The sequence below is a fragment of the Acanthaster planci genome, linkage group LG04 (assembly GCF_054643075.1).
Source record: "Acanthaster planci isolate LZ-2023a linkage group LG04, COTS_SCS, whole genome shotgun sequence".
Classification (NCBI taxonomy): Eukaryota; Metazoa; Echinodermata; class Asteroidea; order Valvatida; family Acanthasteridae; genus Acanthaster; species Acanthaster planci.
In genome coordinates, this window is record NC_141780.1 from 21820425 (window position 1) to 21834971 (window position 14547).

The 14547-nt window shown below is 40.4% G+C and overlaps 3 protein-coding genes across 15 annotated transcripts in view; 1 reads left to right on the plus strand and 2 right to left on the minus strand.

Moving 5' to 3' along the window:
* Positions 1-6606, minus strand: part of cenpk (centromere protein K) — an 11682-nt gene extending 5076 nt beyond the window's left edge. Inside the window, exons 1-4 of one of the 5 annotated variants that reach the window (XM_022241694.2) lie at positions 6460-6606; positions 1376-1502; positions 803-862; positions 382-457 (exon numbers count right to left, since the gene is read on the minus strand). In XM_022241694.2, the coding sequence (XP_022097386.2) occupies positions 382-457; positions 803-862; positions 1376-1456 (217 nt within the window). In that variant the 5' untranslated portion in view covers positions 1457-1502; positions 6460-6606. Of the gene's footprint in view, positions 1-381; positions 458-802; positions 863-1375; positions 1503-2106; positions 3733-4764; positions 4944-6459 lie in introns of those variants that run through there. The other 4 variants (XM_022241711.2, XM_022241702.2, XM_022241675.2 and 1 more) reach the window with 4 other exon arrangements.
* Positions 6067-14547, plus strand: part of slc35a2 (solute carrier family 35 member A2) — a 25774-nt gene continuing 17293 nt past the window's right edge. For 3 of the 9 annotated variants that reach the window (XM_022241645.2, XM_087135254.1, XM_087135250.1), the window contains exon 1: positions 14290-14421. In XM_022241645.2, the coding sequence (XP_022097337.2) occupies positions 14386-14421 (36 nt within the window). In that variant the 5' untranslated portion in view covers positions 14290-14385. Of the gene's footprint in view, positions 6508-14279; positions 14422-14547 lie in introns of those variants that run through there. The other 6 variants (XM_022241636.2, XM_022241664.2, XM_087135255.1 and 3 more) reach the window with 4 other exon arrangements.
* chchd4 (coiled-coil-helix-coiled-coil-helix domain containing 4) lies at positions 6899-12193 on the minus strand. Its single transcript, XM_022241725.2, has 3 exons — positions 11993-12193; positions 10914-11018; positions 6899-9225 (listed from the first exon to the last, which is right to left on the minus strand). The coding sequence occupies exons 1-3, from the start codon at positions 12012-12014 to the stop codon at positions 8777-8779; spliced, it is 576 nt and encodes a 191-aa protein (XP_022097417.2). The 5' UTR covers positions 12015-12193; the 3' UTR covers positions 6899-8776.

Genomic DNA, 14547 nt, shown 5'->3' on the forward strand with positions numbered 1-14547 from the left:
CTCTTTTATCTATAAGGATGACACCGCAGTTTGTTTACATGTCAGCTTTCAAATGGCTCTCCATAGGGAGTAAGCCACTAATGGCTCCATATAAAAGTGCATACGTAAATAAAGAGTGTTGGGATCAGTAAAGAAGCCAATTTTCAATGAAATGTGCACAAAAAATGTACCGAACAGTGACTGCCTTTTTGCCAATCTAGGAATGAAGACAAGTGAATGGTTGCTTAATACTTCCATATTTTGACCTCTTCAGGAATTTGGACACGGAACCCACGTGTGCTTTCGACATTTATAACTACTTGTACAGTGCCATTGTTACTGGCAGATTTTCAAACAGGTCAGAATGTTCTTGGTTGGGTAGCAGCCATGTAATGACAATACCTTCAAGAGGCGTGTTCTTTAAGACATGGAGCTCTCCTGCCAACTGCTTCTCCTTTGCCTTGCTAACTTCCAGTATCTTCAAAGATAAAAAGAAGAATCTTTAACAGTTCGATGAGAAAATATTGGCAACTAAAAATCATGAACACTTTGAAACTTCAGTTTAGCGATAGTCTTTCAATTAAGAAAACAACAGATGTGGAAAATATAGCATCTACAGTGTACTATGCTGGGCAGTTCTGGATTGCTATCAGAGGTCCTTTGTTGGCTCACTGACAGCACAGCCTGCATAATGGATAGAGCGAACCAGAGTTGGCATCACTGATCGAGATCAAGATCCGTGTGAAACAAACAAGGCCACTGTTTAGCACCAGAAATGCTGAACTTTTATCTACCTGTACTTTTGCGGAATATTTACACTGACCTGACTTTCAGCTGAGCTGAGGGTACCCAGGGGTTTTAGCTTTGATAAATCAGTGTGAACCTGTATACCAAAAAAGAAAAAATATAAATTTACATTTAACAAAAAATATGGCGTTTGTTTTCATTTGCCTCTAGCTTTTGGAATAGAGTCTAAAAGAATTTCAAAATCCTCAATGCCAAGTTCTGCTCGAGGTAGGCTATGGTGAGAAAATGATTTCCATTGTTTTAAGCACAATGACGTTGAGATCATTGCATAAAGCATGAGGCCTCACCAACAACACATTCTGAGCAGCCTCTGCTTACTTGAACGCCCTCAACGCTGGCAAAGAACAAGGCCTGACAGGGCCATCTCATTGCTACCATACATCCGTCGATCTATCTGCTACTATAGGCCTAGTTGATCACATTTTCTCATTTATTATATGGTACAGAAGATTATTTTGAAAAGTAAAAATTGACCAGCAAGATCTGCTTGCGGGTGTGACCGACATTTCAGTCGGATTAATCCACCATGCCAAACATCCATACATGCCATACATGGAACTGCACATTCAAAGACTGAGATTTAGCTTACCTGATTGACATCAGACCATATCTTCTCACACTGGTTGTGCAGGTGCTTTTGGGACGTCATTATTTCCTTACCAGATGACATTCCTGTGTTCAGTGCAATCTACGATTGAAACAGTCTCTGAGTGAGACTTTAGACATGACAGATATGAAAGAAAATTATGGTTTTATATTAATTATGTTCTAGACACTCTGTAGTATGAGACTGGTCTGAAAAATATTAAGTATTTTTTAAGTAGGCATGGTAGGGATGGTAGTAGCCCCACTATCGGGGCACGGACCTTTGCTACTGCTCCATGGAGCAGTACCAGTACCAAGGGTCCGTGCCCAATACTAGTTACAGGGTTTGTTCTTCAATTAAAATTTAATTTTTTGAGATTAGTGATGCCCGTATATGACGCTGACTTATACTGGGGGCCCATTCAACCGTATAAACCTACACGTATGCCATGGTTTACAGGTTTACTTTCATGACTTTGTAGTCACAAAAATGTGACGTACGGTCGATCGTCATGCATCAACTTCAATGATCAAAACGTAGTCGATCGTTCGTCACATCAATCATGTCAATGACAACATTTTTCTCTTGCATTTACGAGTAAATTACACGTTTTTCCAGAGACTTTTGGGCAAAACATTGGCAGACAGCTAAATTCTCTGTAAGGCTTAATATAAAGGATAACCTGTTTAAATTGTGATAACAACGATAAACGCTCACTGTGTGACCGAGCTTACCATCACTGTTCAACTTCCTTGCTCAGACATGTCAGATCGGACTCATTCCCAAATTGGCGGATAAATTTCGCTAACTATTGAGGGCGGTATCAAATCAAGGAGCACTTGATTGTGCACCGTTCTTTAGGGTGCAGACCACTAATTCAAGTGAGAATTTCTGACCAGCTCATTAGCATTAAAAGTGCCCCCCACAGCATCTTTTGCAAAAGGAGATTGTTTGGCCCCCAAAATGGTGAGATTGTGTAAATCGTTGCCAGGATCAACTCCCTGGGTCTTTGAGCTTTCATATGAGGGCAGAAGGGCTGAAAACTACGGTTGAAAAATGGTCCTAAGTGCCCGAGAAAGTTGAGGGTTGCCACTTGAAAAATGGCTGCAATCAGACTTCGGAAAAATCACTTTTTGGGGGGTGATTTTGTTTTGTAGGAATAATTAAAAATGTAATTGGTTAACCCACAACAAATTGAAAAGAAATTGAAAGATAAGTGACCAGAAAAGAATTTCATTTGTGTTTCAGAAATCTCAGGGATGTTAGCGTGCATGCTATTGGGCCCTGAACGGTGCTGATTTTACACTGTTTTCAACGGGGCTTGAATTAGTGGACTGGACCCTATACACGACATAATGGCTGTGGTGCTTAAGGGTGCCGACCATGAATGAGCTTCAATAGACAACGATAGTAAACATCCCCTCATCAAAAAAGCAGGAAACTTCTCACAAGTTTCTCAGGTATTCAAAACACACATCCACTTAAAGCTTCCTCATCTTTCTTTTTTCTTTCAATTTTCAGGGGCTTATCTAATGAGTTTTGAAAATTTTTCTCTCCAAAGAAAACCGTCCTTCCAAACAGTCAGGAGGCCTATCACCATTTTGAAAATATTGATGCCTACACTCCGTTACAAAACAGAGCAATTTGGATAGCACCGTACGTTTGGTCCGGTATTTTCAGAAATACAAGCTGGCAATATCCTCCTTCTTTACAAATCACCCAGTCCATGTTCCATGAAATGTTCTAATATCAGAGAGTATGGCAGCTACAAATCGTGATTCGGTTCGCGCAGGCAATTTTGGACCTATTCACTAGGGCCTGCAACCTTCAAGATTTCCTTTGTCGAGTTAGGCACTACGAAAGCGCTATAGTGCCATCAAGTATATATTTTCAAAAAGTGAAGCACTGTATATATTTTCAAAGTCCGTTTTCATGAAGCTTTTTTTCCAAAGTTCGTTTGTACGAGAAAGGTAACTATTCGCTAGTTCTTTCTCAGTTATGTCCTTCCTCCATGGTTACGGGATCAAGTTTTTGAAAAGTTAATGTTATTTCTATTTTTAAACAACAAATCGTTTTTCTGTGTTTTAAAAGATATTTTTTCCAAGTTCCAAAAATAGGCAAAATGTTTCTAAATGTAGATCTCATCAGAACGAGCTGAGGAGTATATGTCTCGAACAAACTTTGGTAAAAAAATAGGACGAAAAATGTCACATTTTTAAAATACCAGTAATTTACTTGATGCACGTAATACGGTCGGATCTTGGCACTTTTTTCAGAAATGGCACAAGAGTTTTGTCAGGAGTGCAGTTGCTCGTATATTCACCCGGTCGCAATTTCAACGGCGGTAGAAAGAGGTGCGGAGTAGGGAAGTTGTGAGATCATCAGCATTGACAATGCCATGAATATATCAGCATTGACAATGCCATGAATATAAGCCTGGGCTTCCGTTTTAGGAATTAAAGAAATGGCACAAGAGTTTTGTCAAGAGTGCCAAAAACAGTTGCTCGTATATTCACCCGGTCGCAATTTCAACGGCGGTAGAAAGAAGTGCGGAGTAGGGAAGTTGTGAGATCATCAGGCATCGCCTGTGCGCTATATTTTGGGGCAATTAATTTGAAAGAATGAATACTTTTGCCAGTTGGACCTACTTAAAATTAAAATGAAAAAAAAATCAAACGAGAGCGGGGGGGAAATTGAGGAATTTTTTCTTTTTCAGACTGCGCCACCAATACCCAAGCAAATAAACACACGAATTTGTTTCAAGTTCAAGAAGCACCGATGTACAGAATTTCCAGAGGAAACCTTTCCACAGCTGAGACCCCCTAAAATGACGTTTACATTATGTTCACAAATTGTGATGACGTAAGTTATAATTTATCACAATCGAGCTGATCCAACGCGTCTCGCGTACGTTGCGTCTGTCTGCAGCTTCTGTCGCTTCGGTGACGTCCGGCGTCGCGTCCTTCAGGTGTTATTCCATGTAGGACTTTTGTCACACTGTCAACTTGTAAAAGACTAAGAATTTAAGTTTACTTCAGAAAAAAATTGGTCAAAGTACAAAAATGGCACAACGCCGACGCTATTAACACTGGCAGTATTGACAATGCCATGAATATAAGCCTGGGCTTCCGTTTTAGGAATTAAAGTTGGGAAAATAGAGAGGGAACAGTTGAGGAAGAGAATGAGGATGAAATAAGTTCTTCCCCAAAAATAATTATACAAAGTACATTTGCTGGAAGACTTGAATGATGCTAGAGATGATAAATTAACTAACTCTGAATATAATCTACTTCTAAATATCTCAGTGGCTAAATGACTGAAACTCTACTTCTGAAAAGAAAACTCTTGAATAACTCAAGTTTCAAATAATTTAGGCATTGCGTACTACGTACCTGTAAAGTTTAGTTCAAGACTCAGTAGGACTGTGTCTTTTAATTTCTACCTTGAACCGAGACTGTGTTTGCATGTGGGCCAAGCTAGTACATCGACTACAACGGGGCCTATTGCAAGCGTGCGATACTACGTGTACTCTCTGCATTCATGCAATGTACATGTACATGTACACTGTACATGTAGGTTTTCTGCCGATGACGTCATCGAAACAGCTTGGGAGCGCGAATGGCTAAAGGGGGATTTTTTGTGGGCGGGGAAACTCAGGATCGTTTTATTCATTTTGGGTTCACGATTTATGGGGTAAACATTGAATTTATGATTTTTTAAATGGTTAGGTATTTGTTATTTTGAAATACTTCATGTGAACTAAATGTTTTCAATTTCTATTAACCTTTAACCACAAGGCATTGGTTTATCATGGCTGCTAATTATTTTCTTTTTGTTTTGTTTGTCTGTTTGCTTGTTTTGTTTTTTCATATAAACCATTTGTCGCCGCCAAGGACATGTACATTCTTTTAAGAATTCTTTTTGTTATTTCTGCGATTGATTTTGGGGTCAAAGCGCAGAAGACGCTGCTACTGAGTGGACACCCCCCCCAAAAAAAACCTTCCATAAACCAGAAACGCCTTTCTTTAGTAAGCAGAAATGTTTTGGGAGCCTACAACATTTCCACAAATCAACCAAGGGGATTTAAAGACCTCCTTTGCTTGGGTAAACCGATTTGCCAGGGGGCAAAACCATACTTACAAAAGAGATAATGTTACAAAATCTCAACCAGCAACTCCTTTGTATGTAAACAATTGGTGAAAAGCACACATGGCGACAGGTGACGCGTGTATACGCTATGAACCTTTCGTATGTGAACCGGTTGACGTGTGGACACGCGCCACATTACCAGGGCAGCTGAAAAACGGCTTGACAGAAGAACTCGGGGAGATGAATAAAAATACTGATGCCTAAACTCAAAGAGTTGTGCCTCCCTGGATACTTATGGGTGCCAGATATAAATTGCAAGGTTGGAGATTTTGAGGGAAAAAACGCACCCAGCAGCTTTATGGAGGAAGTAACCCGATGAGGTTTTTCGTAGCTGAATACTAAGAAAGATTAATGTTGCTACATGGTATTATAATATCGTACGTGTAGATCGGTGCATTGTTTGCAACGCTTCGTGAAAGTACAGGTCTTTTCCTTCCTCAGCGGTGGAAGCGATATTTGCAAAATGCCTTGTCTCTGTTTACATTTTTTTTACCGTACGGCGATGCCAGTATATACATCAGTACATACCTTCACTTCTGAAACACTGTTGAAAGATTTTCATAGCCATATTAAATTCATACCGTGACGCAACTTCTTGACACAAAAACAAAAAATACGACTCCACGCCTGCTACGGGCTCACGGCAACTGTTGGTGGTACCATGGAGCTGGAGCTATAAAAACGTGGCACATGTGCATCTATGAACTGCTGCTGGTATTCATAAACAGAAAGCTTCAAGGATTATTGCTGATGTTAGCAGATAAAATGTACATGTACTTGGATGGTTTCAGGGTCAGTCTTCATAATCTCGCTGGAAGATAAGGAGGAGAAACTGGGGGCTGCCTAGTGGCTTTGGAGTTTGAGACATTTGGAGGACTGGAGCTTCAAGACTATCGCCAACATGGCACGGAGACGTACGCCTGGGATCGCAGTCTTACCTGAAATCGAACACTCTCAACCCAAACTTCATCAGGATTTGAATGAAGGTATGGGACGTCTTACAGTAGTTTCATCATCAAAGAACAAGAAAACGGTTTAGTAACCACAGCTTTGTTATACGACACAAGCCTCGTTTTCACGTTGCCGAGTCATGAGTGTGTACCATTACATATACTGTGAAATTATAAATTATATGGCTCGATGTTTTCTGTACACGTGTCCTATTACACACACTCCCGACGTCTGACCTCAGCCAGGCGACGCTCTCACCTCTCATACAATTACGGGTCACCACAGCCGAGTTGTGTTTCCAATGGTCAACCAGCGAGCTACCATACATTTTTCTTTCCGTCTTGTGCATGTACAGGTACATAATTCTGAGCAAACACCACCTGGTGAACTAATTTTCCCTGAAAACAAATCGCACAAAACCGTCCTCTGCCCCGTTTAAAACAAACTTTCCTTGCTCCACGCTTCCGATGTCATAAATGTAAATTACCTTTCACAGCAGACGCTTGGCCCTACTCCTCGTTTTTTTCTCAAATAATTGTTCGACTTTCATAAAGTTTAAAGCAAATGCTTTAAGTGCTACCTAGACGTATAACCTTTAATCGTCGTCAATGGATCAATGCATTACATGTAGAGGACATGCATGTTGTCCGTAACATGCACGCAACTTCCCTCGCTGGCTTAAATGAAACCTCACCCTTTTCCACGATTCTTCAGCGTTATAGCACATTATTTTTCAATTTCCCGGTCTGTATTACTTTATTTGAACTTGTGTAAGAACGCTCTATAAATGCCCGATTCGTCATTATTATTACTAGTTTGGACGAAACTAGAACCATTGATGTGCACAATACATATATATCAATATTTGAAATATTGAAATATTTTGGGAACAGCATAGAGGTTTACGACAAATACAAAGCCTCTCGACAACAAACGCGCCGATGAAACAAATGCACACGTTAGCAACTGATCTTGGAAAGGTTAAAAGTTTGTGTATAGTTCTACATAAATACTTTAGTCAAAAGCAAATCTGCCAAATCAACCAAACACGGAAATGTTTAAAACAGATGCACACAGCAAAATCTAGACAGTAACAAGCTCTCTAGCGCTTTTATCTTGAAAAGTATTTCTGATACTAACGAAACTGGCGAATTCAGAAAAACATAAAATTGCTTTTGTTTATATTGTAAACAAGTATAGTAAGGCATTTCCTTGAATGACAAAAACTGTACACTAAACAAATGGACAGTTCCAGACATGGGAAATATTAAGAAAATTGCTGGCAGTAACTAAAGAAAAAGCCTTTCGGAAGTTTCCTCTCGCGTTGTCAAAATTCACAAATCTAGCTTGTGACGTCCAGATCGAAAGGTTTTCACAAACTCTGCGTGTGAAATAGTCCGTGGTACCTCAAAGTGAGACAGCGGATTTGTTTATCCTCGCGATTATCACAATGCTTAAAATCCCTTTTCAAGAACTTATATTCACTTGAAATATTCATTGGTCTCCTTTGTATAAAATCAAAATTGACTTGACTGCCATGAAAATGTGGATAAATTGAAACTAGACTTTCAGCAGAGATGGCAGCACTCAGCTCCGTACTGCCCAGAGAGCTGACATGTCTTACAAGGAATGTTTATGGGCTAGGTGAGACGGCCTGCAGGGATGATTGGAGCACTTTGTGCTCTAGTGTGCCGGTGAATTTGTGCAGTTTATCAAGAAATGGACGCCGGATATAACTGAGAACAGCGAGCCGCACAATAAGATTTGAGTTATCTGGGAAAGATGTATTTGATCGAAGCACATTCACAATTAACAACTGTAAAATAATCAAGACAGAAAGTTATAATTATTTGAACAAAAACACACTTTTCTCACTGAGCTATGTAAAAAAGCCTAAAGAACAGAAATACAATGCAGTAGGGAAATCTGTCCTGAACCAGGCAATAAGAGAGTCTCACTAGTGACTCTAAAATGTGGATATAATGCCAACCTCATAAATACATTCACAATTTGTCTTAAGTGATAAGGTACAAAGTCACCTTATCTGAAGCAATCTTGAATACACAGAAGTTGATCATTGTCAATTTGTAAGGTCATCACAAAAATCTCATATTCAAATGCAGAAATGCATTACAATTATACAACATTTAAAGCATTTGTCAAAAAGAACAGGGAAAAGGTCAGTACGTGTGTTAAAAAAAATCACTAAAAATGATTAGTCTTGTTCCCAATGTTTCATCAATTATAAAACACTTTTTTAAATCCAACATTATCACAGTGTCTTTCTAGGAAGATAAACAAACATCAAGATTTGATTTCTCCCTTCACATAGACTGCATCTTGACTACCTTCTGAGGATGCTCCCCTGGTTGCCTGGACAACCACATCTTCATTGTTCAGGACAGCACTTGTTACATTGGCATTAGAATCTCTGTCCAAATCCGATGGAGCCGCTACTTCTTTACTTTCACTGATGTGGTGGACTCCATCTTCGGCCGTATCTTGGCCCGCCTCCTCTGCCTCTTTCACCATCTCCCTCTCCTTGTCCTCACCGACAGGGTACAGCTCTGGGTACTGCACCATGCACTCCTGCATGGTGCGGAAGCTGTCAATGCAGTCTGATCCTTTAGGGTCGGCCTCGCTGTAATGGAAACAGGAGAATGCCTCGCGGAATTCCACCCCACAGGGCCCGCTGGCCATGCCCCCTAAGCATGGGCAGTTCCAATTGATGTCACCGTTTGGAAGGATAAGACCTAAACAACATAAAAACATCCCAAAATAGCATTTTAATTGCAGATTACAGGTGCTTGTTGCTACTGAGGTAGTTTCTGTGAGCGCCAATATAATTAAACTCCTCAAAATGAACAACTACAAGGAATATACATGTACATGTACCGGTAGTTTGGTATTCTTTATCCAACCAAACAATGAATTAACTACAGTGATGTCTTCACAATTTAGCTCAAGTCCAGCTTGAGGCCAACTTGGGACTGCAGACCACTCACAGATAACACTGAAGACTGAATACGTCAGCTACTTTGCTGCTTTTGATAGTCACATGGACTGGTCTTCTCAAGGAGATACGTGTATGTCTGACACAAACACAGTTAGCCAAGTACAATTAAAACAAGGCCCTCGTGGTGGATTTTGCCAACAATTCTAACAAGTTACGGTATGCGATCAGATGTATACCAGTAAAATTGATGACCACCTAAGTCATGTATGTGATCTTCTTTGGAGGGTCTCTTTTACAGTATGATGTGTCAGGAAACAAGTTTACAAAAGGGCACTTCAATTTCGGTCTAGACGGCAAAAGGGGGAAAAATGTGTGACATTTGGAATCATCATACTTTCAAGAATAAAAACAACTCACTGCAACTTACTTTGATTTATAAAGTATCTATTTTGTTGTTGGTTGAGTTGGGGGCATAATTCCTCAAGTTTTGTACCTGTCTCAAAACAGTTGCCACCATTCCCTTAGTCAATAGATCATTAGGAATCAAATGCATTTGACTTACAACTTCGAGGTTTTTCTCGATATCATGCGGCTGCATTAATCTCTTAGGATGTAAGGTCTTTCCATCAAACAACCTGTTTATAATTTTATGAATCTTCATGTCATGCATGTGGGAATTTGCAATTCCAACTTGTATGAGATGAGCTCCAATCCTTGGATGTAACTTTTGTTATTTGAAAGATGATTTAAAGATTGGAGTTGGAGTCAGTCGTTGTGTCAAAGGTACAACCACCATACTTATGATGCAGCTCCTCTTCAGTGGGAGACCATGTCAAGTTACATGTATATGATCATGTTGCCCGACACTTTGATTTACATCGGCCCTGTTTAATCCACAGATTGGCAATTTGTCTAAAAAAAAGCAAGTGATTCAATCCGATCCTGAGATTTAGTACAATGCGGCAATTTTCCAACTTCAAAGTTGGCATCTTGCATGTATTGTCCTGCAAACCTGCAATTAATTCACATTTAAATTGTGCATGTCCACAAGATCAAAACACACTATAACTGTTACAACACAAAAGGTTGGAGTGCTGGTTCACAGACTTGTCAACTTCTCAGAATGTACTGTACACGTACATGTACTGCCAAAAAATTGGCCTTTCAATGGCAGGCTGTATATTGTGCACTGTCCCGTGAATTGCTTGTATAAACCACTCTCACATTGTCTACTGTCCTTACAGTATGGCTGGCCAAAGTTTGCAGAAATATCATCCTTGGTTGATGTAAGATTTCACCTCAAATTTTATATGTGCATTACTTTTGAACAGGGTGGTGTTTTTATTCAGTATTAAGTAGTGGTGTTTAAAACTTGGGCATTTTGATATCTAGGATGTTTTCAACTCAATGAATTATTCTTGTGAATCTGGACTGACCCAAGCGAGCACAGGGACTGTACTGTACCGGGTTTGTCTGATGTCTTACCTTCTCCTTCTTCGTCATCTTCCTCATTGACCAGATCTTTTACACTCTTCGTTTGAATTGGCTCATCTTGATCCTCTTTGGTCAAAAATATGACCCTGTCTTTTCCTGATAAAGAAAAACCACAGAGATTGTCACAACAAATGCAGAATAGCAAGAATGGGAGGTAACAACCTTTGAAAAAAAGCCAGTGTTGTATTCAATCCCTAGTTGGTAGAATTGCTACTCAGGAAGATGCTGTTCTTTTTTTCTTTACCTGTTAAATTTCACAATTTTTTTTCCGGCCATTTTTTAATGAAAAGTTAACACAAGCTTAAGCCAGAAGAAACAAAGTGGGTTTATCAATTAAATATGATTGGTGTGGTTTTTTTGTGGATTTCTTTGCAAGCAGTAACATAGCTGGGAGGGCCTGGGGGCCCACCCCTATCAATAAAAAATTGTCCCCAGCGGAAATTACGCGTATGATGTATGGACATGATGGAAGAAGTCAGGCATCAGGGCTACCCCCAGAACTGTGGGGACCTGTGGGAGTGGGGCGGACGTCGGACGGACCCCACAGTTCTGGGGGTAATGGTAGCATCAGGCATGTCAGGGCATGGTGGTAGTCGGGTACCTACTGTAGATATCGCCTCTCTCGGCAAACATGGCAAATGAGTCCTTGCTCCTGTTACGACCTAACTATAGCATAAGTCCCAAATATGGGACAGTCCCAACTGTAGTGCTGCAGTTGGGCTGGCCCAACTATTGTTGACCAATGTCTGTGGAAAATGTCTCAACATTATCCAAGCCAATGTGTCTCACATGCACACTTGACACAATTCATCTAATGTGGCACTTCATCTGTTCATCTAGCCCTAATGAATAATGAAATGACATTTGTGAACAATATGGCTTTGGCAAATACTGGGCACATCATGCACGCAGGACCTCTCTGCTATAGTTGGGCCGGCCCAACGTAGCACTCTAGTTTGGACGGGCCCAACTATAGTGGGGACTGATGCTATAGTTGGGGCGTAACACTCCGGCTAAGTTACAACTTAGGTCCCTAGGGGCCCTACATTTACAGACACGACAGAACTTACCTTCCTGTCTACAGTAAGACATTTTCAACCACGCTGCTTGCCCCTATTTTTGAATATTAATAAAGAAGAGTATGTTCTTGTCATTCGGTTAATTTCTGCATTGCGCTGACAGGCGATCACACACCACGCGTTACGATGTACCGCTGGTACGGTAGGCCTAGGCGGTCGGTCGAATAGCGCCGCGATCGTTAGCGGCGCAAAAACCACGCGTGATGTAATCCACGTGCGAGGTCAAAATGAACTTCCCTCAGTCTCCTCGTGTACGGTATCCGTGCCGCGTGCAAATGCTGTCAGAAGGGAAAAGTAACATCAATCAGGGAGGGGTTAAAGTTAAGGAAAACATTGCGTACCTACCACTGCTTCCAATCAAGCCGCTCTTGTATGTAGTGGTCAAAACATTCTCAATGGCGTTGGCACGTACATGTTCATGTACCTCCAAGCGTAAGTTCACAAGTCCCTACCCTTTTGGAACATTCGAAAGTACAAGCTTCCACCCCGCCCGGACGCCAGTCATACTCAGCACTGCCAGGTGCTACATTAACGTTGTTGAAAAGTTGTTTCTTGTTTTCCATTCCTTTTCATGGGCCTTTGAAAGAAAGCAAAGTGCCAGTTCTGGTTTTTGTTTTGAGTCATATAAAGGAAAAAATCACCGGCGTACCACCTAGCCCCTAAAGACGTACTGTTTATTTCGCTTTCCTGGTGGCGGCATTTTTAGCCTGGGGTGGAATTTGGAAATAACTTTATGCACTCAGTTATGGCTTTTCTGAGGGGTGAGACTAAATTACACGTGGAAAAGAAGTAAATTAGTTCACATTTAGTCTTCAAAATTGCTCTTTTCTCGTTATTTTTTGTATAAAATTAACTTACTTTGTTGGGTTTATAGAGATGGCACCTAATCGCATCTCCCCTGAATCCGCCAATGGACCAGGACTGGTACTCACTCAGGAACGGTTGTTTCACAGTATTTTAGGAGATAATTTTTCTAGTGGCAATTAGAACTTAATAAGCCGTAATTTCTGCAGATCAACTTGTTCATTACTATAAAAATCAACTACCCAGTTTGTGTCACTGTGAATTACAATTGATCAGTGCATTTGGCATACTGCCAAGTTTACTTACAACATTTTGAAAAATAATTTTTCAACTGAGAATACTTCTTAGGTGAGTTGGAAAGAAACTAATCGGTATCTTTATTATCAAATAAACAGGCTATATTTTTCTCCCCCATAATAATGTTTGATGAACCCGAACGTGCATTTGCTCTTGAATTTGTCCCCCCCCACACACCAAAGCTGGACACGGTGGACAAAACTGATCCCCGTACCCGCAGAAATTCTTGGATCGGTCCCTGTTTCATGATATCCCCCCACCCACTTTCAAAATGCCTCAGACTGAGGACCTCAAGTAAACTCAGGTCCTCAAAGGTTACCCCCGATACCGTGAGTATTAAGTTGTAAAGAACACGCGACGGGCCCGCTGTTTGCATCCGATGACGGGAGTCCGATGACCTCCTATCCTGCTTACTAATGCAAACTTCTTACTACCGCCCTCGACTAGCTCGGTGGTACTATTAATCGGAGCTCGAGGTGGTTCCGATCGACTCACGACATGCAGTGGTGTAAATTGTTTTGTCACTGTGACCTGAACCAAACTCATCGACTGTTTTCAGTTTGATAATCTTGTCCTTCATTTGGTTTCATTTCTCAGAGAATACAGACATATGGTACAAAGCCAAGTGAAGCAACAGACTTAAACAACATTTGTTAACAACTCTAAAGGAGGCTCTTAAAGCGAATTCAATCACTGTCGAGAGGGTCTCCTAAAATGTCAACAAAATAATACAAAAACACACTCGGAAATCACATACAGAGATTTATACACACAAAACACAGAATTAATCAAATCAGCTTGTCATTATGGTACGGATACATATAAACAACTTTGTCTTCTGGCACAATGAAACAAAATAATGAGACTTATTATAAACCGACTTTTTATGATACCAATGGAAGCATTACTGGGACTAAAGCCGCCAACTTCGACAACAATCGTTCGACACTGTCACCGTCACTGCATGCACAAGTGCAGCACTGTACTGCAAAAGAGACTCGTAAAGTTTAAGGTTAAACTTTATTTTAAAAAACTATGTACAACATTCATAAAATTCTAAAACATTTGCACTATTAATGTCCAATTGTTTAATTTTTATATCATTTCTAATTTTATCTGTAGCCGATGGTCTTTTAATAGATTTATTTTTACCAGAAATTAGAGCTAAAATAAAAGAGATAATGCACGAGGACGAGAGCCAATCAATTCCAACATCATGAACATGGCAGCTTCAAGGGAAAGTTCAACTTCAAGCGGTCGTGAAACCGTAGTAAACATTGGAAATGGAAACGTATCTCCTACAGTCCCGTCCAAAACAGGTGCGATTTTTTTAACTAAGGGCGGAAATAACTTATCTAATTCTTACTAAGTGTGAGAGTTGGCAGTGTCGTGGACACTCGAGGTTTCATATTGAATGATGTGTGATTTATTTGATGTGCCTCGCC

Bases quoted from the DNA above. Each gene is read 5' to 3' on its own strand.
- chchd4 (XM_022241725.2), bottom strand. From the start codon at position 12,014: ATGTCTTACTGTAGACAGGAAG. The intron at 11,019-11,992 runs GTAAGTTCTGTC...TTTCTTTATCAG, and splicing joins GTCTTACTGTAGACAGGAAG to GAAAAGACAGGGTCATATTT. The intron at 9,226-10,913 runs GTAAGACATCAG...TATGTTGTTTAG, and splicing joins AGATGACGAAGAAGGAGAAG to GTCTTATCCTTCCAAACGGT.